The following is a 24,866-nucleotide window of genomic DNA, read 5'->3' as shown; positions in this document are numbered from 1 at the left end:
TTTCTTGTAAGTATAATTTAAAGCGGTTCTCCTTTGACAGTGAATTATAATTTTTCTCATTTGGTCATAGTCACACTGTTCACCTTCACAGTAATTTAGTATTGTGGCCAGAAATGATTAAGCATTGACAAGCTGACCCGCAGTGGTGCAGCCAACGTGTGCAGCCGCCCACCCTGGTCCCACTCCAGGCCATGAAACAATGGCCACCGCACATTAAAGGGTTTCTATTAATCATTCTCAGATTGCATTTTCAAGGGCGTCTTAAGATGGTTTAAATGTATGATCAACTTATATTCAAAATCACACTTGTGTGAAATGTGAGCTTAAATGGTCATTGAAATGACAAATTTCCCTAAGCAAAGAAACCGCCGGTGATAATACATCTTCTATGCCCTGTCAAATTCACATTTAAGCTGCTCAAATTAACTGCACCTCAGGACATGAGCAGGAGTCGGGGAAATGAGCAAGCAATCTAAGTAAACCCCCAACCGGTACATTTCTAACCTGTAATAGAAAAGGGCTCCAACATAAGTAAATATTTGGTTTTATTGGAATCATTAAAAATTCAACACACTTACCAGGGTCAGCTCAGGCCATGTGTTTCTCCGTTTGTGACCTTGCGGTGTCCGACTTGCGGTGGCAGACGGTGGCTTTGTGCGGCTGGGGAGTCGTCGGCTGACCCCCAGGAGGAGCACCTGTCCAAGAGCGGACCTGCTGCTCGCTGTATTGTGCCTTTGGGTGCGTTGGGCATTAACCCGCTGTCATGTTCCTCTCTTCTCGCCAGCCTCTCACCCAAGCCCTTAGACAAACAGAACCTGCCAGAACCGCTCTGTCAACGTAGGGTTAATTCAAAAACTACATGGCAAAGGCACCGGATCACTTTGGGACTTTCGGGTAATGCGTGAATGGCACACACACACACACACACACACATACACACATGCCCACACGCACACACACACACACACACACACTCTGACCTAGAGCGTGTTGTTGTATTTAGTCACCTCAGGGGACACATAACCAAATGATCACCTCGAGTGATGATGGACAGATCTCACCTCTGCTTCCCCCCTCTTTTTTTCTTTTACATAGGTTGCCCAATTGTGCATTGGTCGTATTGATAATTTGAGACATTACAAGTGCCTCACTAAGTGAATTTGCCCAAATCCATGACCATCTGGCTCAGGTAATGATCTGTATTTGCATAGTTTTTCTTGCCGTGACAACGATGTCATCAGGGTTTTTCCAGATCACCTATGCTGGTAATTGTGGTGTTTAATTCATTTCTCTCACATGACAGCCTATTCATTGGGAGGGATTGAGAAGAAAGGGGGCGTAACTTATCTAACCCAGCCCCCAGTGATGCCCCCACACAGAGACAATGGAGGTGAGGGATACTAAATGAATTCAGTTGTCCTGTGTGCTATCCCTGCTATCAACATTATTTGATTAGTGACCTGGTAACTATGAATGTGTGGAGCCTCTTCATTCAAGTCCTCTGGGGCTCCCAGGGCAAGGGTCCATGTTCCAGGGCTCAACCCCCTTCCATTATGACCCTGGCCCCGTGTCATGTATGCACACAACCGGGCGACTGTGTGATTAATGGCTGAGCCCGTGGTGCCATTGACAACTTCTGGTGACTCTACACAAAAGCCATCACCCTTGTCACATTAGCACCAGTCTGGGAACATTTGGTCCTTATGCTTCGGGCCTGAAACACAGGAAATATGCAGGAGACAGATGTATGCATAGAGAGCACGTCTGCCTCAAGCAAAGCATTGTCCGTCGTGAAAATATATATAACGTGGTTCCTTTTTTCCTTTTATTTCAGTTCTTTTTCATGTATATTCTCAGCTCAAAGTTAGCCTCTGCGCTACAAACGGTAGAAACCCTTCATAATTGCATCATCTCCGCAGCATGAATTTCCTGGCATCTCTGATTTCATTAGTGCGACGAGTTCCATCAATGTGCGTCTTCTTCGTCAGTTGTGTCTCCAGCTAATAATAATCCAGCGTAATTAGAGAATGAAGAATGGGCCTGCCAGCATTCCCAGCAGTGTTTTCTGAAACTGGAAACTTTCCCCTTTTGACAACAAGTTTTTGTTTAAATGAACTGTCGGCATATTAAAGGAGATGAATAATTAGTAGCCTTAAAGCTTCTGGTTGTATTAAATTTTCATCTGACTCCTGAAGAGCTTTAATTTGTGAGGTGCTCACAATCTCTGGTTTATTAAGGACGTAGGGGGGACAGTCGCACAAGCATGGGGGGTGGGGTGGGGGGGGGGGGGGGGGGGGTAATTGGATATCATTCAGTGAGTGTGATTATTTTTCCCTGATGAAACTGCTGCATATGTACAGATTCCAAACTTCCTCAGTGTGTGTGTATGTTTTTTTTTTTTTTACATCTATCTGCCTTACAGGAAGAGTTAAGTGTGATTTAATATGCCCCATCACTGTCTCCCACATCTACAGTATCCTGTTTTTACCACAGCTATCACCTCTAATAAGAATTGTTGTTAATTACGTCTGTGGCTGGGGTGTAACCTTTAGCACTGCAGCCTGGTAGCTTTATGTCTCACTCTGACAACACTTAGAGCAGGTGGGAATATCTTTCAAACTTCCCCAAGACATTTCAATTTGACTCTTCATCAGTGTCGTGAATGTATTCACAGAAGTGCTGGAATCTAACAACCCACACGATCCGCCTGTCTGTTTTACAAATTGTGAAAATTACCCATTATTTCACAATTGTAACTTCTTTACAAAAAAATTGCAATTTTGGTGTAATGCCACAACTTCATGATCCATTTTGGGAAGCTGTCTTAGACGGTGTTAAAATAAACACAACATGACAGCTCCCCAATAGTGAACCAAAGTGTTTCGATCGCCCCCTAGTGGCTGACTGCAGTGTCGTGAACCCTGCCTCTTCCATGTTCGCTGATGGGACAAGGACCAAACTAAAATGTCAAAGTACACGTCCAATAATTTTGAAAGTGTAATGTCATTTTATGCAGCTCTCATTATATTGCATTGACAAGTCGTCCATCTTAATATACACTTTATGGCAGCAGCTAACACATTGAGGTTTTTGAAATATCAGGATCAGTCCCAACAATCAATGCAAAGATTAGAACTTTATTTCTTTATTATCTTGAAACTAACTATCGGAAAACAAGGAACCATAGCTGTTTTAATATCGTTGAACATCAACATTATAATTAAATGTCATTCAAGTCTTTATAGGAGATGTATTGACTTATATAACATAATTTACTACTTTATAATGTGCATGCTTCAACTCGATTCTTTTAAATATTCAGATATTCTAAAATTGTAATACTTTGCATAGTGTGTAAAACATTTTCGGTAATTAATTGAAAATCTCTTAGTGACACTTTACATTTTTAGTTTTTCTGTTTGAGCACTGTTCCAAAACCCAAAGATGTCAAACAATTTGATGTTAGAAAGGGTAGAAGCGCTAGGAACCAGAGAGTATTGTATTTCTATGACTAAAATTGTTATTGCGTTTTCAATATAGTTAACTCATAATCATTCCTGCGCTAGATCAAGCGTAAAGTCTTATTTTGGCATGCATGCATGTTTTGTCAGTCAGTGATTGTTTCGGTGTCTTGGTTCCAACGAAGAGATTAAACATCCCAAGAAATAAGTGGAAAGTTAGATATGGTAACATTGCCAGATGTTAGTTTAAGCTGCATGAGTGTGATAGTGTCTATAGACACACACACATATCCCCCTGTGTTAACTTGAGCAGGTTTTAAGCAGCTGCAAGCTTAGGATTACAGTGGCTTAGATCCTCTGACCTCCCCCCTCCCACCACCAGCCCAGTGTACCACTCGATTGAAATAGATTGAGGAGAATTTTATTCAAAAAACAAAAGAATTTCTCCTCATCCTTGTTCTCCCACCCCGACCCCTTTTCCTTCCGTTTGGATTCTCAAATTCCTCTAAATGAAAAATGATTCTCTCTTTCTTCGTATTTTGTACAACAGAAGGTCCCATTTCACCCCCCCCCCCCTCACTGGGGAGGAAATGAGTTGTGGGAGCAAATTCTTCTCACACAGAGATCTCAGTAATCGTGTGGCTGCGTGTCACCAGCACACCACAGTGACAGCAGCTTTTAATTAATCCCACATCCCTCCGCCCCGCCTGGCCCACTGGTGGCTTCTCCACCAAACTTTTCCCTCTTGACTTTCTGTTATGTGCCCGTTTGGATGCTGCGGTGAGGCGGGGTGGCAGCGACGGTGGTTCTTTTACTGCAGTCTTTCAACCCGCTGCAGAGCTGTGTGCATAACTTGTATAGTTCCAGGATGACACCGCTGTCACTTTCCTGCACGTCTGAAAGCGAGAGATAGCCCGCTAACTGCATTCACGTGTTAAACCCTCTGACGTCAGCTCCACCGACTCTGTCTGCGAGAGTTGGGTAACTGTGACTGAACTATGTGAGTGCACCAGGTCTTCATGGGATCTTAATAACCTTTTGTCGGCCTAAACGGGATAAGGGATGCCACCCCGTTGCTGCACTGCAGTGAGCTTATGTCGAGTCGCTTGACGACAGTGAAATAATGAGGCCTTGAAGTGTCTGCGTTCTCCTTCTGGTGCCCTGATGAATGGCGACAGCTTGTATTTACAATCCTAAAAGGTGCTGGCGCTGCTGAAATCTGCACCTCTTGGAGAAGTACCAAAACATTGACATCCTTAAGCTAATGTCTACGTGTGAGCTGCAGCTGAGACGTGCAGGATGTCTGAGTGAATGAGGGGCGGGATGGACTTCTCTGGAAAGATGGACTGAGCTTTTACCCGAAGGTCAATCTGTCAGAAGGGTTATATCAGACCTGCGGAGGTATATTACCTGCCCTGCTCAGTCTTCATCCTCGGGAGAACAGAGTCAGGGGTATGCGGAGAAGAATCAAAGCCACAACATGTGATTCATGTAAATGATGTCGGCCGTCTTGGTGCATCGTTGATATGTAGAAGAAGGTGCTCCTTGACGTCATTACAGATGAGCTGATTATACCAGGTTGCTGCCTTTTCTGCGTTCCCTCCCTGGTTGTCCAAGTGAGTAAGGCAGCTACAGAACGAAAAAACCTTGACTTGCTGCTCAGTATGACTCGGCGGTAGCAACCATTAGGTTAGCAAAGTGGGCTAAACTCGCATGCGATTAGGCTGTCAACATCTGAAAATAATGAGCTGCAGAGAAGAGCCACACTGGCATGCAAATACTGTACTGACATTTAAAGCTGGCTTAACATAAATGGGAGAAGAGAACGGATCGAAGAGGAGCGTGGGCCTCCCCCTGCAGTGCCGCCGATCCGCCGTGGGTAATGGACAAGTTGGACCCCTCGGAACCGTAAAGGAATGAAATAATTATTCCTCTGCATCAGACTTCACGGACAAATGGGGCTGAGGGTCGATTAAGTTCTGAGGGGGATGTGGCGTTGATCTCATAAAGGGCATCATGAGATGTATGGCCTCTTACAAGATCATTTAAACCACTTAATGGAGGACAGGAATTAATGGCTGCCATACAGCAGAGTCAATTATATGGATATTTTCATAACATATTGTGTATAGTTCATAGTGTAATGGCACCAGCGCCAATCAGCTCCTCTCCTTTTGTTTTGGTTATAGCCTGTTGTAAATGAGATTATTGACTGCATTTTGGGCTATATAATAAGTTGCTGTCCTCTTACAGCGATATAGATACATCGTCATTGTCACGCCATTGTGGGGCGGCGCAGTCTTGATGGCCGTGGCTGTTGTTAATTTGTATTAATGTCAGTTAATTTAGAATTGCCGCGGATGTATGTGCACGGCTTGTGCTCTCAGGCAAAAAATTGGATTCATTAAGAAGACGGAGGAGCTGGTTAGGCTTTTTTGGCCCTGTGGTTTCAGGTCACTGAGTAATGTGAAGAGATGGAGAGGGTCCTGGCCTGGTGGAGGGGGAGGGGAGGGGGGGGGGGGGGGCTCATCAGAGACAGAGGGTGGAAGACAACACCCCCGCACCCGCCCACGCACACAGAAGCACATCACTCACAGTGACACATCTCTCACTGGACACAGTGTTTTCACCCCTACGCGCCTTTATAGCTCAAAGTATCAATCTGTGCCTGTGACTGAGAGCGACAAAGCCACAGACTTGGGACCAACTGTCGGAAGAAAGGAAGGCGACGGCTTCAGGTCACTGTGCCTGCGTGCATATCAATAAGTATGATGGATATGATCTGTCTTTGTTCATCAGATAACGTGCACTGCTTTATATGCACACGTAAACACAGCCACTATAGCGTTCGCAATAACCCGCACAGTATATGTAGACTCGCATATGCAGACGTGTGTGGGTTGGCACGAGCCTGCCGTCAAGTTGAATCATGAACGGGTGATGAACACGGCTTGGAAATCAAAAACATCCTGTCCCTTTTGTTAAAGGCTCAGATTGTCAGTATTCCCCTCCTCTGCTTCAGCGCAAAACGTACAGGAAGAAATGGCAAATGGCAGGCAAAAGCCTCGTTTGTTGACTCGACTTTGAAGAAGCGTCCCCAGTCTGTAATTCCCAGCATAGACACTCATTTGCATGCATCTCAGAGACTACAAGGAGAAATTCACAAACATGTTTGCATTAATAACAGCATATTTGAATGAATGAATATAAAGAGCCAAAGAGATTAAGATAGATGTGAGTGAGCCGTGGACGCTTTGCCAAAAGATAAATGCAAGGAGTAAGTACTTCACATCAGGGCATCAATAGTTTGTGCTCTGTTTTTATAACGCACACACACACACGCACACACACACACTCACACACACACACACACATGCACACGCACACAGGCACACAGGCAAAAGTGCAGACTTTGTGGGAGGCCCTGATACTCGGTTTGCCATGACCACAGCACACGGCTACTCAGCGTTTAGAGGCCATTAAATCATGGGTCTGTTGATGTGCGAGCTGTGTGCAACAGGATGTGAGGGAGAGGGAACAGCAAGTAGCCCTTTCAAATTTTTGTTTTGAATGTGTGGTTGTTTTGGGGTATAGTCGTATGTGTCGATAAAGGAGACATTTTGCAAGATCTGAAACCATTAAAACAATGGGCTTATATTCTTTATAAATTTTTCCAACAACAAAATGTTGAATAAACGTAGATTGAGTAAATTATCCCCTTTACTGTACCATCTGGTCATTATGGTGAGCTATTACTTAACTGATGTAACAACTGATGTATCTGTTTGGAATCAATACTATAATACAAATAAATCTCAAAATGATTCCTCTATGCAAAGTAAGGGCAAGCTGTATATTTTGTTCATGTTACACGTTAGACACTGTTATTGTTTTCCAGCAGCAGGTGTCAGGTAATTTCATTTGTCCATGATTGAGCGATCAGGCCTGCAGTAAAGTTAGACTTCTTTAATAAGCTCAAGATGGGTAATAACCCTGATATTGCAGATCCCTCCCAGGCACATTTAAGTCAGCAGCTTGTGGGGGGGGGGGGGGGGGGGGGGGGGTGCGGGGAACACAAAACATTTATATGAGCCGTGGCTCAAATATCAAGGTTGAATCAAACAACTGTGGATTTGGAGAGTCGTTGAATTCCTTAATTCCCTGCATGCCCGCTCAAGTTATTCGACAAACCATCTCACTTAGAAATCACTGGGAGAAAAGACTCCCAGTTGGTCCTCTCTGCATCAACTCATTGGCTTAACCTTATGCTGTGAGTCGCTTGTGTGGCTCTGAAGGCAAATTAAGCCATTAGCTAAACATCTGACCTTTGTTCCAAAGTGTTTTTCCCCATAATTTCTGGCTTTCATGAAATGAATACCAGGGGGGGTTTCTCTAGGGCAGCGCATCCTTATGGCATCCTTGCCTCTCTCTGATGAGTCCCCGATGACTGGCTTTATTTAGTTGGCACTGATATGCATCTATTTGTCATCTCTTGAGATCCTTGAACCAAGTGTGACCTGACATTCCTGACCTCTAATCAGTCATTGGGTCACATGGCCTGTGTTTTTTTTTGTGTGGATCCTGCTAATGGTGTTGATGGAGAAGAACCGGGCGATGCCACTGACCACGATGAGGTCATCCAGGGGTGCTTTGATACGAGCATCTATAGGAATGCAAATGTGACCGGCTGCCTGACCAGTACACTACAATAGGAATAACAGAGGCCTGGGGCAGACAGTGCAGCTGCCCCCATTAGTTCTCATCTGAGAGTTAGATAAAAGACAAACATAATTAGGGTCTGTGTGTGTCACTTAGGAGACAAATGCATGTGGCATCTTGGGTTGTTTAAAGAGTTGTATGACCCCAGTGAGAACATGAGAGCGATTAAGGAATTGTTTAAAGGGACTGACGGGTCAAGGGTCGTGAGTGATAAGTGAGGTCACTCGGGGTCGTGAGCAGTCGGGTTCATCAATTTTGCCCTGAAACGTGGGCCGAACCAAATGCACAAAGCTGCTTAATGAGTTTAATGTATTGTTTTCAGTGAATGTCACAACAATGGCACGCTCCTTTCACCATTTGGCTAAAGTATAATTTATCACACAGGTGAGAGAATATGTAACGGCAGCTTGCTCTTTCCATGAGCTTTAAAGCTGTCAGTTCTAGTGGTCATACTTCAACCACTACAAAGCCCTGTCAGTGATTAACTTTATCTAAAAGAACCACAGATTATGAAATACTTGAAAGATGACTGTGCTAGCTATAGTATCGCAGTGAACTCATCAATATACAAATTGAAGTCTTACTACATCAAAAATAACACTTTTAATTTAAGAGGTTCTTGCCATTAGTGACAATATGGAAACTCTGCAATAAAGACGTAGATACCTACATTTGAAAAGCCACCTCATTCATCCGCGAGAAGCTGATCCTGTGAACCCAGCTGAAATCTCTGCTTAGTCATCTTCCATAATATCAATATAAAACCTTACAGCCTGTTTTTGTTTGTTTTAATTTACCTCAAAACAGATCATAGCACATCCCATTGTTTTCTTTGTTTCTGCAGAAGGCCCTCATAAACAGGTGATACATGTTCCCTCGGTCAAGGATAAGAAGAAGCTGATCCTGTGAACCCAGCTGAGATCTCTGCTTAGTCATCTTCCATAATATCAATATAAAACCTTACAGCCTGTTTTTGTTTGTTTTAATTTACCTCAAAACAGATCATAGCACATCCCATTGTTTTCTTTGTTTCTGCAGAAGGCCCTCATAAACAGGTGATACATGTTCCCTCGGTCAAGGATACTCCGCACACTTCAGCCTGATTAAAGACAAATGACTAACATTTCTAGGTTTCCTCATGTAGTTTCCTGAAATAAGACGGGACTAGCGCTTTACAGTCAAATAACCAACTCTGTCGAAAGCGTTCATATGGAAACTATTACTATTCGGTATTCTAAAAGTAAACCCTCTGTTTACTTTAATTCCAAGTTAATGTGATTTATATTTAGTGTGTAGGTCTGGGTTAGTGTATACTTAAGGTTTGGATCACTTGTGCAGCTTTTAGCGGCTCCCCTTTCTGTAATTAAAGCTTTCACTGTGTTAAGAGCTTGTGGGTGTGTGAAAGTGGGTCTGCAGAATTTTTTTTTTGTGAAACACACTGAATACATGTGTGCTTTTGTGTAAGAGTTTGGTCAAGAGAGTACAATCTGAAAAGCATTGACTTAATTTTAACCTTCACATGATATTCTATTGCATGCACGTGTGAAATTGAGAAACAGGATATTTTACTACTTTAGCATGTGTACCTTTTGTGGGCCCTTGCTCGGCTGAGCTGCAACCATGTCATTAAGTGAGCGGCCTAGAGCCCGGAGCAGTGTATATATACTCTGTCCTCTGCAGGGATGGGCATCCCCAGCAGGGTCTGCTTGTCCCACCCTCCATATGGTGGCTTGTCATTAGTTTTCTGGTGCCTCAGAGGTTCATCAAACCCCAGAGTCTAATTTCTCCACAGCCCTAGTTCTACTCTGCTGTGATATTTCTCTCTCTGGCCAATCGGATAAGTCACACATGGCTTCACCGCACGAAAGAACAACAGCAGCCTCAGGCAGATGTTGCTGTGCTCACTGACCATGGAGTGGAAAACTGGGTTTTCAAGACCAGTATCTGCGTTACTGTTAAATAGTTTACCGTGTCTGGGAAGGGGAGGTTTGGCTTTAAGGCTATGAGCTTCAGAGTTCAGATCATCGTGAAGGAAACAAATTCAGCGGGTTATGTTTGCACCTCTAGGCAATTTTAGATAGTGTGTCTAGATCGTAAATTGAGTAATGAATGAATAAAACAGGTCGGCTATAGCCCCCTCTTTTACTCCAGGGGCTTTCACATTTGTGCAAAGATAGAGCTCTCAAAAGTAGCAAAAATAAATTTAGCAATTATATCAAAGCATGATGGGATTATAGTGAGAAGTATTACTTTTGTGGGTTTTGCTGAACTCGGGGTAAGAAAGAGCAACATTATTTTTGTCCACTTTTATTTTGTAATATGACCAATATTTTTCATATTCAAGTGTGTATGAAAAAAAGTCACTGGTTTCTTAAAAAGCTAAATACAATAAGCATTGGATCAAGGCACATACAAGACTGGCCAAAGGGCATACAATGCACTTTGGTTTTCAATTGTAAAGAACAGTTAACTTCAAATTGTGGCAACGTAAAAGTGTGTTCATCTGAGAAAAATAATACAAAATAACACTCATAACAAGGACTTTCTGACACTGTGGTAGTTCTACACGCCAAATCTGTCTTTTTGGCCTGGTGACGAGAATGACGTATGGTACATGGTACTAAAGAACGCCGCCATTGTTGTCCGGGCATTGTTGGCTTGTACAAATAGAGAGAGCGGGGGGGGGGGGGCTCCTCTGTGTCAGCCTGACCAGTCTACTTGTTTGAGGAGCAGAACCCTCCTTAAGGTCGGTGTGCTTTATCTGCCCTGTGCTGTGGCCTACAGTCCCTTTAGGAACACTGGAGCCCTGCTCGGGTTGCTTTGTTGTGTTTCGTCTTCTTGCGAACAGAAAAAAACACACACTGAACAAAGCAGAGAAATAAAGCATGGCACCTCATCTTTAGTTATTTGTACTCAATACCAGGTGAATACTAGTTCAAGACGCTTGGTCCATAAAATGAGGAGACAGCTACTGACGGCTCGTTCTTTTAGAGGGCAACATGCCTACTTTGCAAATTAGTTGATCGGCTGTGCCTTGAGTTTTACATCATGTCATTTTTTTGCCTTTTTTTGTTTTTCAGACAGCCACAAAGTTAAAAGAATGAGCTGTGCTTATACTACAAGGTTTTCTAAAGTCTGATTGTTCAACACAGCAATGAAAACCCACTTTCACAGTTGACAAGTCATCATATCTCAGTAGAACACAGAGTTTCTTTTAGTAGGTTGATAACCTTAAGCAAAGGAAATACAGTACAAATTACTACAAATCCCTAAAATATAGAATTGCAGTTAGTTTCCATACCCACTGATGGTTCAGTGATGGCCTGCAACTGGAACGTTCTCCGTCTTCATAAAATGTACTTAAATATAAATTATATGGCAAATGTACAGTCCATTGCTCTCTTAGTCTTATAGATCCAGTGTTTTGTGAAAGTCTCACCACTCTGTTGAAGTAACGCACGCATCATGAGTGTCCATGCGCAATATCATGAATGGGAATGGTCTGAATCTGGTATTCCACTGTCTCTGTAGCTCCTGTTGTTAATACTGTTCTCGCTATGTGGGCTTTTGTATAAACTCAGGCCATTAGGTGGGAAAATGGTGTGTATCATAAACTCCTCCTTGGACACAGGCAGGTGATTTATTGGAATCATTTGAAAAGAAGTCTCCCGTATTTCAAGGATGGAGTTGTCCTTCTTTGTGCCAGCCTCAGCATAGTCGTCCTTTCTCCGACGGCCTTTGTTGTAGGTGCAGTTCCTGGAAAAAAGTGACCCGTTCCTGTGGACGTACCAGCACACTAGTGCCAACATGATTATTGCCAAAAGAGCCACAGCCCCTCCGATGATAGCAGCCAAAGGCAGACTGGAATTTTTGTAAGGCTCTTTCTCCTGCTCTCTGTTTAAAGTTGTGGTTGGGTTGTATGATTTGTGAGAGCCAGTCTCCGTCTCGATGCAGACAGGGGTCTCGTCTGACAGGTAAATGTTGCTGGTCTCCATGGGAACCATGCATATCCTGTAGGAAGACTCTGGCTCCAGCGCAGTGAGCAGGTACTCCGTCTTCTCCCCCTGCACAATGGTCTCAGTGATGGACCCAAAGGCAGGGCTGTGTCCCAGCTTTAACCAACTCAGCCGTAGGGCAGTCATGGGCTGTGACACCCTCCATGATATGTGAATTGTATCTGCATTACTTGACTTCACACTGATGGTGATGATCTTTCTGCCTGTAGAGGTGGTAGAGCTGCGGTGATTCTTATTGATGTCGGGCCCTTTTATCACCGGCCTTCTGGTCACAAGCGATGGCCACTGGGGCTGTGAGGGGCGCACAGTGTTGGAGACTGTGCTTGTCTCATACATCGGGTTGAGCTCTGTATCTGTGCATTCAAACATGTCTGTGGTGAGATCTTTAATCGCCATGCCTTTGACTTTATCCGGACCCTGGCACATGAAGCCACGTACATTCACCTTAGTTGGTAGAGACCGCAACCAGTCGCGCACCCATTTCATCCTGCAAGTGCACTGCCAGGGGTTGTTGCGCAGCAGCAGCTGTGTGAGGTTGTCCAGATCTTCAAATACACCCTGTGGGAGGCTGCTCAGGTTGTTACCGGACAGGTCCAGGCGATACAACTGCCTAAGGAAGGCAAAAGCCCCGGGCGGGACCCGATTAATATGATTATCTTGTAGCTGCAGCTTCTCCATACTGGTGCCAGGCAGGTTGGCTGGCGGCGATGTCAGGGAGTTCCTCATTAGCGAGAGCTCAGTCAGGTTGATCAGGTTGACGAAAGCCATCTCCCCAATCCCATTGTTGTTAAGCAGGTTACCATCCAGGATCAGCCGCTTCAGGTTGATGAGATCTTGCAGCGACTGCTCTGAGATGGAGGAGATACGGTTGTCATCAAAGCGCAGCTCCTCTATACTCATGGGGAGGCCTGAAGGGATGGTGCTGAGGTGGTTTCTGGAGAGGAAAAGTAATCTGAGGTGAGAACTGTCCCTGAAGGCCCCCTCCTCTATGCTGACTGCTGATACAGAGTTATCATCCAGGTGCAGCTCCTCGATGTAGGGAATTTGAGCTAAAGTCTCATGGGTAATCATCCGAACATTGTTCTCCTGAAGGTGGAGCTCTTTCAGCCCGAGAGGAAGGTTACGTGGGAACTCATCCAGATTGTTGCAGTACAGGTAGATCTTCTCCACGTTTACGAGAGTGCGTAGCTCTGTAGGTATGCCGGCGCTCTTAATGCGATTGTTTTGCAGAAACAGCACTGTGGCATCCAGGGGCATACCAGTGGGGATGGAAGTCAGGCCACGGTCATTACAGTAGATAAAGGTCCCATCACAGCGGCAGGCCGAGGGACACGAGGCAGAGGTCACCAGGGGGTTAGCAAGACCCAGCAGCAGCCCAACCCTGATGAGGAAGAGTATAAAGGCCTTGCTTTGACGCACCATCTTGAAGCTGTGTCGACTGGCAGTCTAATCGCTCAAGAGCCCCTGGGGAGAAGACACAAGGGTACATTTAAGACAAGATTTTTCAAGGAGAGACACATTCCTGTTCTCATAATTGCTGGGTGTTAGAAATGCTGCCTGTAAAACTTTCTGGATTAAGTAGCAGTCAAAGAGTTTCTATTAAACTGATATGAACCTATCATTTGTAATTTTTAGACAGTGAAAATACAATGTAACTTTCTTTAAGATAAGTTGTTTGCTTCAGAGATAGCTGTTTGTCACCTACCGGATTAAAGATTTTCTAGGATTAAAAGTTTTTAAAATAACCTGCATTAAAAAACTAACTGCTTTATTTTCCTAGTCTCTTTGATAAGACATGTTCCAAGTACGGTGCTCTGTGAATTGAATCTCAGTGCTTTTTGGCCCTGACTTGTGAAATGTAATAGCATTCCCTCGTTGTTTTACACGTTTCTGAATCTCAAGGCTGCCTTTCATCGCTACAAGACCACGAGGCCGAACAAAGTCAGGCTTTGTTGATGAACTGTTGTGAAAGCGACAGACTCCTAAGTCCTGTTACACCATTCCCCATGCCTTTTACCAAAAATTGTGGGGGTTAAAGAAGCTTATACATGTCAGGGAAGAAATATCTCTGAACAGAGACGAGATGAAGGTTTTCAGTATGTTAAAATCCAGGGATATGTTTTTTTGTTATTTGAATGCTGTGGTTAGGAAATGCAATATGTGATTTTCATTTATACTTGCACGGAAGATGTGCATTAAATGTTTTAAATAACAAGATTTTTGAATTTTAAAATCTACACAGTTACAGGGGATAATCGTCAAATTAACAGAGCAGAAGGGGCCAACTGGTTGTCTGTCTCTGTCAGTGTGTAGTTTCCTTTTAATTAGGCTAATACTAATGTACTGCTTTACTTATGCATTCCTGACATGACCTCTCTTCCTGCACGTCTCATTAGAAATTGTGGTCGGGTCAGCGAAGTGGAAAGAAGCAAAGCCGTCTGTGTTTGTCGTACCTGATGTATACGATGTAGTAAATCCTCTCCAGCCTCCGAAAATCCAATCAAGATTTCCTCTTGAATTTGCTCTTATCCTTCCTGAAAGGAAAAGTTTGTCCAAGGGGTTTCCTTGTGATATCCTGACCTGGTCAGTGTTTGCTGAGCTGATCCTTGTTTGGACGATGACCTCCTCTGTGTTGTCAGAGGCTCATGCTTTCAATGCCTTTACCATGGCAGATAAGCCTGTAGAAAAAGCATCCCCACTCACTGACAAAGCATGGCCACACAAGTAATATTAAAAATCCTTATTGGTGTGGAAATTGTCAAGCTCAAAAGCCATAACTGCAGATTAGAGTTTTTGGATGCTGTATAGTGATCCGTGTGCAGGACGGGCCGCGCTTCAGCAAAGGCTCCTTTCTGCAATCAAGCCCGACAGGCATGATGAGTTGACACAAAGCTGGTCTGAGCCATGCCAATCCCCTGTGCCACAGGCTCAATCCAAGCTTGTTCACTTGTGTACTCCAGGTCTACAGGTAACCCAGAATCCTCTGCTCCCTTGTCGAGCCTGTATACACATTAATCCAGGCCTTTGGTCCCTTTTCCTGGAGCAGATAACCAATGTTGTCTTCTCCTCTAAGGGGCAAAGCGGGGCAAGGCGCTTATCCTGGTGGACCCAGCCTCCTTTATGCATCTGCAGCTTGACTCATACTGTGTCCTCCACACACCTGGGTTTGTGTTCTGGAAAAGGAGCAGAGACAAATACATTTAGGGCCAACATTCACATATTACAAAATGGTGCAATGAAATTACCAAGTACAATAAAACGTTAATTGTTTTTGTATTATTTTGTTTAAAATCAGGGCATGATTTAGGAATATATTCTCTGCACCCCAGGATATTGTATATTCTCATTTCAGTCATAGATTTTAATATAGATAAATTATATGTACTTTTGATCCTGAACTCTGGCCTAGTTTACACTGTGAATACTTATTTAGAAATGCCCTTTCTTCTTGGCCACGGTTTTGCCTGTTGACCTTTTGTAGCCCGTTACTCGAACACACCACGCTTCTTTTCTATGGTGATACAACAAAGAATGTCTATGCATACGAAAGACAACAGTGATCTAGGCCCCAACACAATGGCTGAGGGGTGGAGCCCATATGCCTTTCTCCGTCCAGCTCACTGCTTGGCTGATCTGTTGGTGTTTTACATGAAAACAAGTCCTGCGATTAAGAAATGTATAGTATGCAAGCTTGAAAACAAGAACAGTCCGGATCTCCACATTCAAGAGGGAAAGTAGATCCAGGCAGTGATTACTGATCACCCACATCGTTTAAAAGCACTTTGTGACAGATGAGGCCCATTATAATTTCATATGGAGGAGAGGATGGGCAATCTGAACCCCCCTCTGACCCCTAAACCTCCATCCTTTCTCCAACTCTGTGAATGCTATTTCAGTTTGTAAAAATAGAATTTCCTTTGCCAATGAAAATTTTATGTTTCCTCTAACACAATAGCTTTCTGCCCTTATATGTAACAAGTTGTGAGCCCTGCTGGCAGCTGCTATGTGCTGTAAAACATGGAAAGGTAAATGGGAAACAAAGGGCCCGGCCATTTAACAGTTTTAGTTCATGACAAGGAGAGGATCAGGGAATTGAGAGGTTTGTAACTCGATTACAACTCCTGAGATGCTGTCTAATAATAACGCCCCCCCCTTCCTTCTGTTCCATCTAAACACAAGCTCTCAGTCCAGTATTACATTAGTAGTAGATTAGAGTCTGGGGGAAAAGCACCAGATGTGACCTCTACAAACTTCGGGAATAAAGGAGTCTGAGAAAACGAAGGAAAAAAAAGAGATGAAATTCACTAATGGAGTTTCACAAAATGGCAGGGTGATGGAGGGATATGTGCTGTCTGTCTGTTGGAATGAACTTTTCATGCAGCACTTAGTCACGCTATTTCAATTTTAAATGGCCCTTTTCACCTCATTTTGCGAAGTTCTCCTTCCTCTAAAAGATGTTAAGTGTGTAGCCTTGATTTAAACGCTTGTATTTTTAACATGGCATAAAAGAGTGCAATTGTCTCTGCATTTCTCGTCAAGAGAACCCAGACGAGACATATCTGCACTCAGACTGTCTTCTCGTGCTATGTGAGCCTCTGCATGATCAGCTGCATATGGTGCAACATTCCCAGTTCACATCGTCTTTTTTTCTTCAGGCCACCACAACCGTTACCTGCTGAACGAACAGACTAAAGGGGGGGTTACACATGTATGAACGCTGATGTAAATATAGTCTGATGGAACTAAAACATAATGTAGCACATGGGGTAATGGCCTCTGTGTGTTATGTTTTAGTGAAGGTGATTTATCTGAAGTCTGCGTTGAACAAAGAACGTCATGCTTGCTTTACGAGCGGGGTAGTCAGTCCGAGATGCTTTGCTGTTTTTCTCCCCCTTTTCCTTTTTCCACTCTCATCGGATTTCAGGAGAGTGGCCTCTCTCTATTGTCCGCTGCAAGGCGAGCTTGTGGACCTTGTGAACCAACAGAGGGGGTTTAGGTATTAAAGCATTTAATTCAGGCAAATTAAAAATGCCTCTACTTAACACGTCTTGTTTGGCAAGCCTTTTAAGTTGAATTGACTGAGGATGTATACCCTGCAAATGTTCTCTCCCACACACACACACACACACACACACACACACACAATGTTCACAAGCACGTACTCGACTAGAGAGTAGTTAAAGATTTTTAGTGATGGATGTCTTTCTCCATCGCTCTAATAAGCTCCGCTGGTCAGACAGAAGATTTCTTCAGCAGTCATCGTGGCTTCTGCTTCATTTAATCTGAACTGACAAAGTTAAATTGAGCATCCTGGTTGAACTGTGTGTGTGTGTGTGTGTGTGTGTGTGTGTGTGTGTGTGTACAGCTAGTTACCTTTCAGTGGCGAGCGTGGGAGGCTTACACAAAGCTGGACACTGATAGCCATTGTGAGCTCAACACACACATAAATGCACATTAGTCTGCAATAACATAGCCTAAGACTTTGTGCCCCCTAGTTATACACTGCAGAAGAAAGGCTTTTGAGAAAAAAAAAAAAAAAGTCAAACTGAAACAATTTCATGCCTGTCAAAACTATTGCAGATTATAATGACTTTTTAGCTCAGTAAAAATGCAGAATAATATTACTTGGGCCGCTTTTTAGGGGGGTAAGAGCTGTAAAGTAGTATGGCTGACTGTTAAATTATTCATGAGCCCTGAAATTAATTTTGAACCACAGTGGAGCTCTCCATTGGGAAATCAATGCTGTTTGTATCTGCTGTTGATTATTTCTCGAAATTCATATTATAGTTTTGATTTATGAACGCAAACAACATGGTTACTGTGGATTATGTGTTTTCAGATTGTGGCATGAAAAGATGTATTTAGTCTCGTGTGTCACTCGTCAGGCCTGGTAGGTTTCAAGCACACACTCAAATAAGATTGGAAAACATGAATTTGTACGATGATGCAAAGAAGTTTGCTTAAACTGATGTGAAAACAAAACCAAATGTCTGTAATAGAAATACATTGTTGTGTGCAATGACACCTTGTGTCTGTCGTGTGTTTACATGGAGGTATGTTGTGTGTCAGGACGTCGGGGCAGCGGCCTGCTGTCGAGCCGAGGTATATAAAGGAACATTCATGGTCACGTCTGATTTCACGGGGACACAGCCTCGAATAAAACAAATTGGCAAATATCCCCGATAGTTTGAGAGATTTGCGGCCTCCTGGTGCTGTCCTTTACATGGGCTGAGCTGAGGATACTTGGGCTGACCCATTAGGAGCACGGAGAGGCCCGGGACAGACGGGGGTCTCTTTTGTAACAGCCTGAAAGGATGGATCTGCAGCAGCTGCAGTGGATTTTTCCCCACATGGGGGTGGTAGGCACTACCGTTTTTCATGAGTCATATTGTTTGCAAAGGTTTTTTCCTGCAGTGTTTATGCTTTGCAGCCATGTTTTACACCTTTTAAATTCCAGTAACAATTCTGAAATTATTTGATTAAAAAGGACACCGATAAGTGGTTAAATAAATAATGAACAGAAAGGAATTAGGCCTCGTCAAAGGGCCTGAAATGTGTCTTGGTTGTTATCAATGTCTATTTGTGGACATCTTATTTCTTTTTTACGAACATGTCATTTATAATTTATGCTTTAACGTTTTTTTTTGCCGATAGGAAATTGTGTCTGTGGTGACCTGGTTAGTTATTAATCTGCCATGTGAATTCCCTGTGAAACCAATCGACTGGAGACTTTTTGCCTCAGGCAGTCATCAGTGAAGACAACTGGGTCTGTCCTCATGTCTACCATGTTTTAACAGGCTATTTATCCTTTGTCCCAATAACAAACCATTGCCAGGGGAAGTCACATCCAGTATTAGTGATTTAATGAAATCAGACTGCAGCCTACACGTACACCAGCCTCTGTATGAAGTCTGGATGCCCTTATCGTGTCATGGGGATGGCGTTGAATTGTATTAACCACTGTCCCTGCCCTGGTGTTGCCACTAACACATGCAGCTTAAATCGAGTGCATGGAAGAGGCCACTTTATAATGTATTTAACGGGATAGATATTCGGTTTGTGTGGAGAGAGATGGGGACGGAGGAGTTTGGTTCATTAGCATCATCATCCTCAGGGTGGACGTGGGAGCAGAAGGTTTTATCTTACTGTATAAAGCGTGGATGCTTATTGCTCCTACTGCAACGCAATGACAGATCCCTGCTTCGAGACTGTGCTAACCACACGTCCAGTGCGCGGCTCTGTGCGTAAAAAACAAGCTGTGGTTATGGAACTTAAATGCATTCGATTCGGTTCCGTGCGCCCCTGCGGCGCGAAGCTCTGGCTCTGTGCTGCTGTGTGTTGTTAAAGGGTGGCTGTCCGGATCAGACGAGTTTACAGTCGCGCACAGTAGTTTTCAGTGTACTGGGACATGAATGGGAGCCGGTGAGAGTCGTGCAAGGGCTGGTGCTCCCCCAGCTGCCCCTGCGTGCCCAAGCTCCGCGGGATCTGCGCTGCAATTCCAGCTGCACGCCGGGGTGTCTCCTCGGGCTGCGGCGCCCCAGACTTTACGCACACAGTCCCCCCCTACCCACACCCTTATAATCCCATCAGGTCTGCGTATTCACCCCCTGTTTATTGCCCCCCCCCCCCCCACCCCGCTTCACGGCATCTCAAAGAGCCGAATTAAGCACCGAGGAGATTTGACGCGTCCCTGTTGCTCTCTACACTTTCCATGTGCGGAGTGAGGAAATGGGACCGAGGAGGGGATTTCAGTGCGCGTCGCAGCCAGAGCTTCATGAGCGCAGAGAACGGATCTGGGTGTTTGGGATCAATGCTCGAATAAATAAATAAATAAAAAAGAACAGGGACGAAAAGCAGCAAGTTGAAGAGAGGGACGCAGAGACAGATGATGGCATCTGAGCAGTTTGGTGAAAGAAAAGAGCACTCACTATTTCTGTGGGGTTTGGTCTACTAACCCTCGGAGGGGCAACTTCCTCGGGGGGGAACCCATCATTTTTTTTCCCGGTTAGGCCGACTATTATGAATACAAAATTAAATAAAGAAAAAGGGGAGAGAATGTGGTAACAAGTCAGATCTGAGCTCCTGAGTAATCCTCGAGACTTTTCAAATCCTTCTGCCAGAGAGAATATCCAAAAAAGGGAAAAGAGAAAAGATGGAAAGGATGCATTCCCAGCACACACACACAAAAAAAACACTTACCTTTATAATAAACCCTCAAAAAAGCAACGTAACAGGTATCCTCTTTAAGTGGAATTCACCAAGGGGGAAAAATAATAATCCAGTCCAGGCTATGAGGTTTTTAAAAGTCAGATCCCAAAGAGCTCCCTCCTCTCCGGAGCTATTTGGAGAGTATCTGTAGCAGCACTGCTGTGTTTGCTGGTGCCTCTCTCTCTCTCGCTCGCTCACACACACACATAGACGATCTGTGGACTGTGCCAGGACATAGGTGCACGGCTAGATCTCAATACAAATGTGGAATTGTGTTTGCCTCTAGCTTTGCTTCAATAGAGCACTGATGTCATCTGGAGGAGGGGTCTCTCTCCCTCTCTCTCTCTCTCCCTCTCCGTCCCTCCCTCTCTCTCTCTGTGTGTGTTTGGGAGATGCGCAGGGAAGATGCAGTGCTGAGAGGATCCACTAGGGGGAGTGGAAGAAAGGGGAAAGGCCCCTCTCACCCTCCTCAGATGTGAGCACTTAGAAGAGGAGTGAGGAGTCACTGATTGGAAAGCAATGCTCACTGGCAGAAAGGAAAGGAGAGAGTGGGAAACGTGGAGGTGTGAATGCATGTTGGCGAGGAAGATGCACACAATATTCGTACTTGTAATGGTTTGTTATTGACAGTTTGTGATTTTGTGAGCTCTAGTAAAATAAGGATTCGTGCCTTTTGTGTGCGTCATTACAGATAGTTCGGCAAATATCTCTGTTGGAAGATTTAAAATCAAATCTAAACGGAGTAAATGTGTTTTCTTTCTTTTCTAAAAGTTTAAGTTTTAAAGCAAATCAATTTAATCTATACAATTCTAATAAAAACACACTTTCTTGTGGCACATGCACATAGAGATAAATTGATTATATCGGTTATGTTTAGCACAGGAAGCCACACCCCTGATGTTCAGATCCTGACGTAAAGTACTACTCCACTTTCTTTGGAGGTGAAAAGAGTGACCTGGAACTTTATTTAGACCGTGCTCCCTATCTGGTGGAAACGCAAGAACTTCCTGCAAAAGTTCTTCGTTCTGGAGAAAAGTTCCTGTGGTCATAATGCAGCTGGTGTTGATACAGGACACAAATGAGACCCCCCCCCCCCATACTTTCTGTTTGACCCTCTTTGGCCCGTTTCTCTTTATGTTTAAAAGAAGCCTGTGGGTCTGCTCCCTTCTCTGCCCAAAGCAGCAGTGAGTCAGCCAGTTAGTCAAAGCGTTGTCTGGCGGAGCTGACCCGGCCAACACACCCTCCTGCTCTGCGTCATCTCCAGTGTCTCCCTGTCCAGCTACCTGACGAGGCCGACACCACCACCACCACCACCCAGAGCGCTGAGCTGCAGCGGAGCGGCTCTGCTCAGCTGTCGTTGGACATCAGCTTCGTGCTCATGCCAGTTTGCCAATGATCACATGTAAGTGACACAAGCAGTCGGGGCGTGAAATTCATTGTTCTTGAAACTTCTTTTTATTAAATGCATCTAGCATATTATGCTATTCAGTAGTGAATGCCTGGAGAGTCTTTATTCACTGGTTGTGGGAAAAGATATAGCTGATGTTTGTCAGGAGAGAGCAGCTGCCCTGTAATAAGTAATGACAGTTTAAAAAGCCAGTAAACTAGCTTTAGAGAGCTAATAATAGTGTAGTCTGACAAGTGAGGTGAATGAACACGTCACACTTTGCTATATACATATGTGCCAATTAACATGATATTATTAATTTAGCATGGTTAATGCAAATGTCACTCATGCATGTAACCTCCTGACATACGCACAGCAGCTCAAGCCATTGCATATCCCTACTTACACTCCTTATCTGTTTCCGGATGCTGTTCTCCTGATGCCTGCTCGTTAGCTGATGTGGACTTTTACTGAGAGCCCTTGTTGTGGCCTCATTAAGACTGGTGCGTACTCCACAAGAGGGACTGTCTGAGTGTGCGACGACAGCTGACATCTCTTTTGCCCAGTTCTTTTTTTTTTTCCAGGACAGAGCATGGTCCAACTTCAGCACATGGTCAGACCACGACCGTCATCTTAACTGAAGAGCCTAATTGAACGGGCTCTTAAGCCTGCGGCATCTGCCAAAGCTACTTCAACCTCCAATGGAGTTTTTCGGATTTGTTTGTTTTCCAGCTGGAGCACCTCTCCGTTTTGTTTTCCCAATCCAATGGGATTCCTCGATAACAATTAAATCAGCGGCCTGTGTGCTGTTCATTTGGAGGCAGATCAGTGGGCAATCGAACTGCTGCAGTTTTCACAGAGGCTTAATGTTTTGCAAGTGGGTTAATAAGCTCAACCACCTTTGCATTTAAGTCCAGGTGTTGTAAGCCAAAGACAGCGAGGTGTGTAAAGGTCGGGCTCGGACATCCTGACTTGATCCTTGTCTTCCCTCCAGAGGAACCTGGGCCTGACCTCACTGTGGCTTCCTCTCCTAAATCAACGGCAGACACATCTGTCAGCGGCGGCTGATTGACCCTCTCTCAGACGTACAAAGAGCCCCACTGGAGGACAGCGGTGTTGGGTTACTGTTATCTCAAGACCGGGGGAAATCTGTTGCCTTGTTCATCTTTTGTTCAGTGGGATAGATGCTCTCCTTTCCCAAGGATGCACTCCAGTCTGTCTGGCCAATTTCACTGTGACAACAGACCGGTTGTGTCTTTCTCCGTTGTGTGTGTTTGTGAAGTGGGACAGCATAGCTAAATATATGAAGCCACTTGATTTAGTTAAGTGCTGGCTAAAGTGCCCTTTTGGCTCTGGTGGCAGCGAAACAACTGTTAAGTGTGCACTTGTTCTTGTTCGGCATCAGGCCGTCCTGCGCCTTGTTTTGACAAACATTCGACCAGATAATCGATTTACAACATTGCTCTTGCTGTGGTCAATAGATACTCGCAGTTGGCAGGCTGCAAGTGCCCTACTTTCCGGGATTGTTAGCCAAAACGCACACCGACCCAGTCCGATTGGTTCTTTGCAATCTAGGTGTTACGGACATTATTTTATCTCCTCCAATTTTCCGTTTATCTGTCACTTAAGCTTAGCGTGTGTTCGCTGAAAAGCTGTGAAATACAATAGGCCCCAAAACTGCTCTGGGGCTCGCAGGGGGAAAATGGAGCCTGATTTCCTCTCATGCCTCCTTCCTGGCTCTGACTGGAATTCATTATTGATAGACTCTCCGTGTTCTTAACTATTTCCAAATTAAGGGGAACATGAAAACGGCTGCCGTCTAAACCCTGCTTTGTTTTTCATTTACCTTCTGCTTTATTTGCATATTCATCCTCCGCAGGCAATCAGCAGCGATCTTTGCCGCGGGCCTTTCATCTTCGCTCTGCCATCCTGACAGGCAGCTTTTCACTATCACAACAGTTTAACTAGGATTTGTAGATGAGAGGTGCTGTTGCTATGCCGAGACTATTCACATTTTTGATCTGCAGGGGTGGAAATGTGTGTGACAGGGATAGAAAGAGGGCTTATGGGAAAAAAATATATGACTGGGTGAATGGATAAATATGTTGACGGATGATGGATTTCATTAGTGTGGGTTTGTATAAATGTAAATGTAGGCATCATGGTAGTGCCCCAAAAATGGAAAGCGCTCACTGATGGCTCTTTATGCATGTGAATGCAGATGTCAGTAACTTGAAGCAGGCCCTAGCTGTAGGCTGGATTGCTATTACGCCATGCAGTATGAGGTACTCGTCTTTTCCGATGCAGATCCCAGATGTTGAGGGATGGGTTAACCCTTTCATCTCTTGGGACTAGGATGCAGCCCAGAGAAAGAAAAAGAGAAAGAAGCCAACAACAACAGAGACTGAAGGGGCCGACATCCTGCTGCTTAGCCGAGCCCGGGGGCCTCGGTCAGCAGTCATTTGGGCCGCCGCGTGTTTGTGAAAGAATGACAAGCAATGCAAATCGCTCCGTCGGCTGTTTTCTCCTGCGTCTTTTGTTTTCTTTGGTTGTTTTTTTTGTGGTCACTGTTGTGATGTCTGTGGAGACGGAGGAACCCAGGGATGACTGAGCTCCATAAAAAGGTACAGAGGGGGGTTGCGAGCTGACTCGTCAACCCTCAGGACCTCCCATGGGTTAATGACCCCAAACACAATGCTGTGTGATCAGATTAGATAGAGCACTCTCCCCCCACTGCACTAATCAGCACAATAAAGGAGATAAAAGATAGAATTACCATTCAGTGTTTCACAGTCCAGCATGCAATGTCTCATGAAGCTAATTGAAGCCTGTCTCTCTTGCTTTGTAACTGGTTTACTATTCCTGCATTAAATCTGTAAATAGCCAATTTAGCATCTTCTCTCCGGCCTTCGTTAAATGACCGCGTTTATCTTTACAATGGGCCACTCATGCTTGTTTAGGTTACGACAGAACCTTTAAGACAACATGCACCTTTTTTATTCCTTGACTCAGCAGCACATTCCTTCAGTGTATGGACGGATTTAGTTCTTTAGGAGCTGGAGAGTCGTACAAAAG

The 24,866-nt window shown here is 44.4% G+C and overlaps 2 protein-coding genes across 4 annotated transcripts in view; one reads left to right on the top strand and one right to left on the bottom strand.

The window, feature by feature from the left end:
• Positions 1 to 24,866, top strand: part of macrod2 (mono-ADP ribosylhydrolase 2) — a 403,426-nt gene that overhangs the window by 58,731 nt on the left and 319,829 nt on the right. The window lies entirely within an intron of this gene.
• On the bottom strand, positions 10,472 to 20,648 carry flrt3 (fibronectin leucine rich transmembrane 3). Its single transcript, XM_062401635.1, has 3 exons — positions 20,396 to 20,648; positions 14,650 to 15,369; positions 10,472 to 13,660 (listed from the first exon to the last, which is right to left on the bottom strand). Exon 3 carries the CDS (start codon positions 13,616 to 13,618, stop codon positions 11,666 to 11,668), a length of 1,953 nt encoding a protein of 650 aa, XP_062257619.1. The 5' UTR covers positions 13,619 to 13,660; positions 14,650 to 15,369; positions 20,396 to 20,648; the 3' UTR covers positions 10,472 to 11,665.

Source organism: Platichthys flesus, chromosome 12 (assembly GCF_949316205.1).
Source record: "Platichthys flesus chromosome 12, fPlaFle2.1, whole genome shotgun sequence".
NCBI lineage: Eukaryota > Metazoa > Chordata > Actinopteri > Pleuronectiformes > Pleuronectidae > Platichthys > Platichthys flesus.
Note: the sequence above shows the minus strand (reverse complement) of the source record. Positions and strands in the feature narration are given on the sequence as shown.

Coding starts and splice junctions, on each gene's coding strand:
- flrt3 (XM_062401635.1), bottom strand. CDS start 13,618: ATGGTGCGTCAAAGCAAGGCCTTTATACTCTTCCTCATCAGGGTTGGG.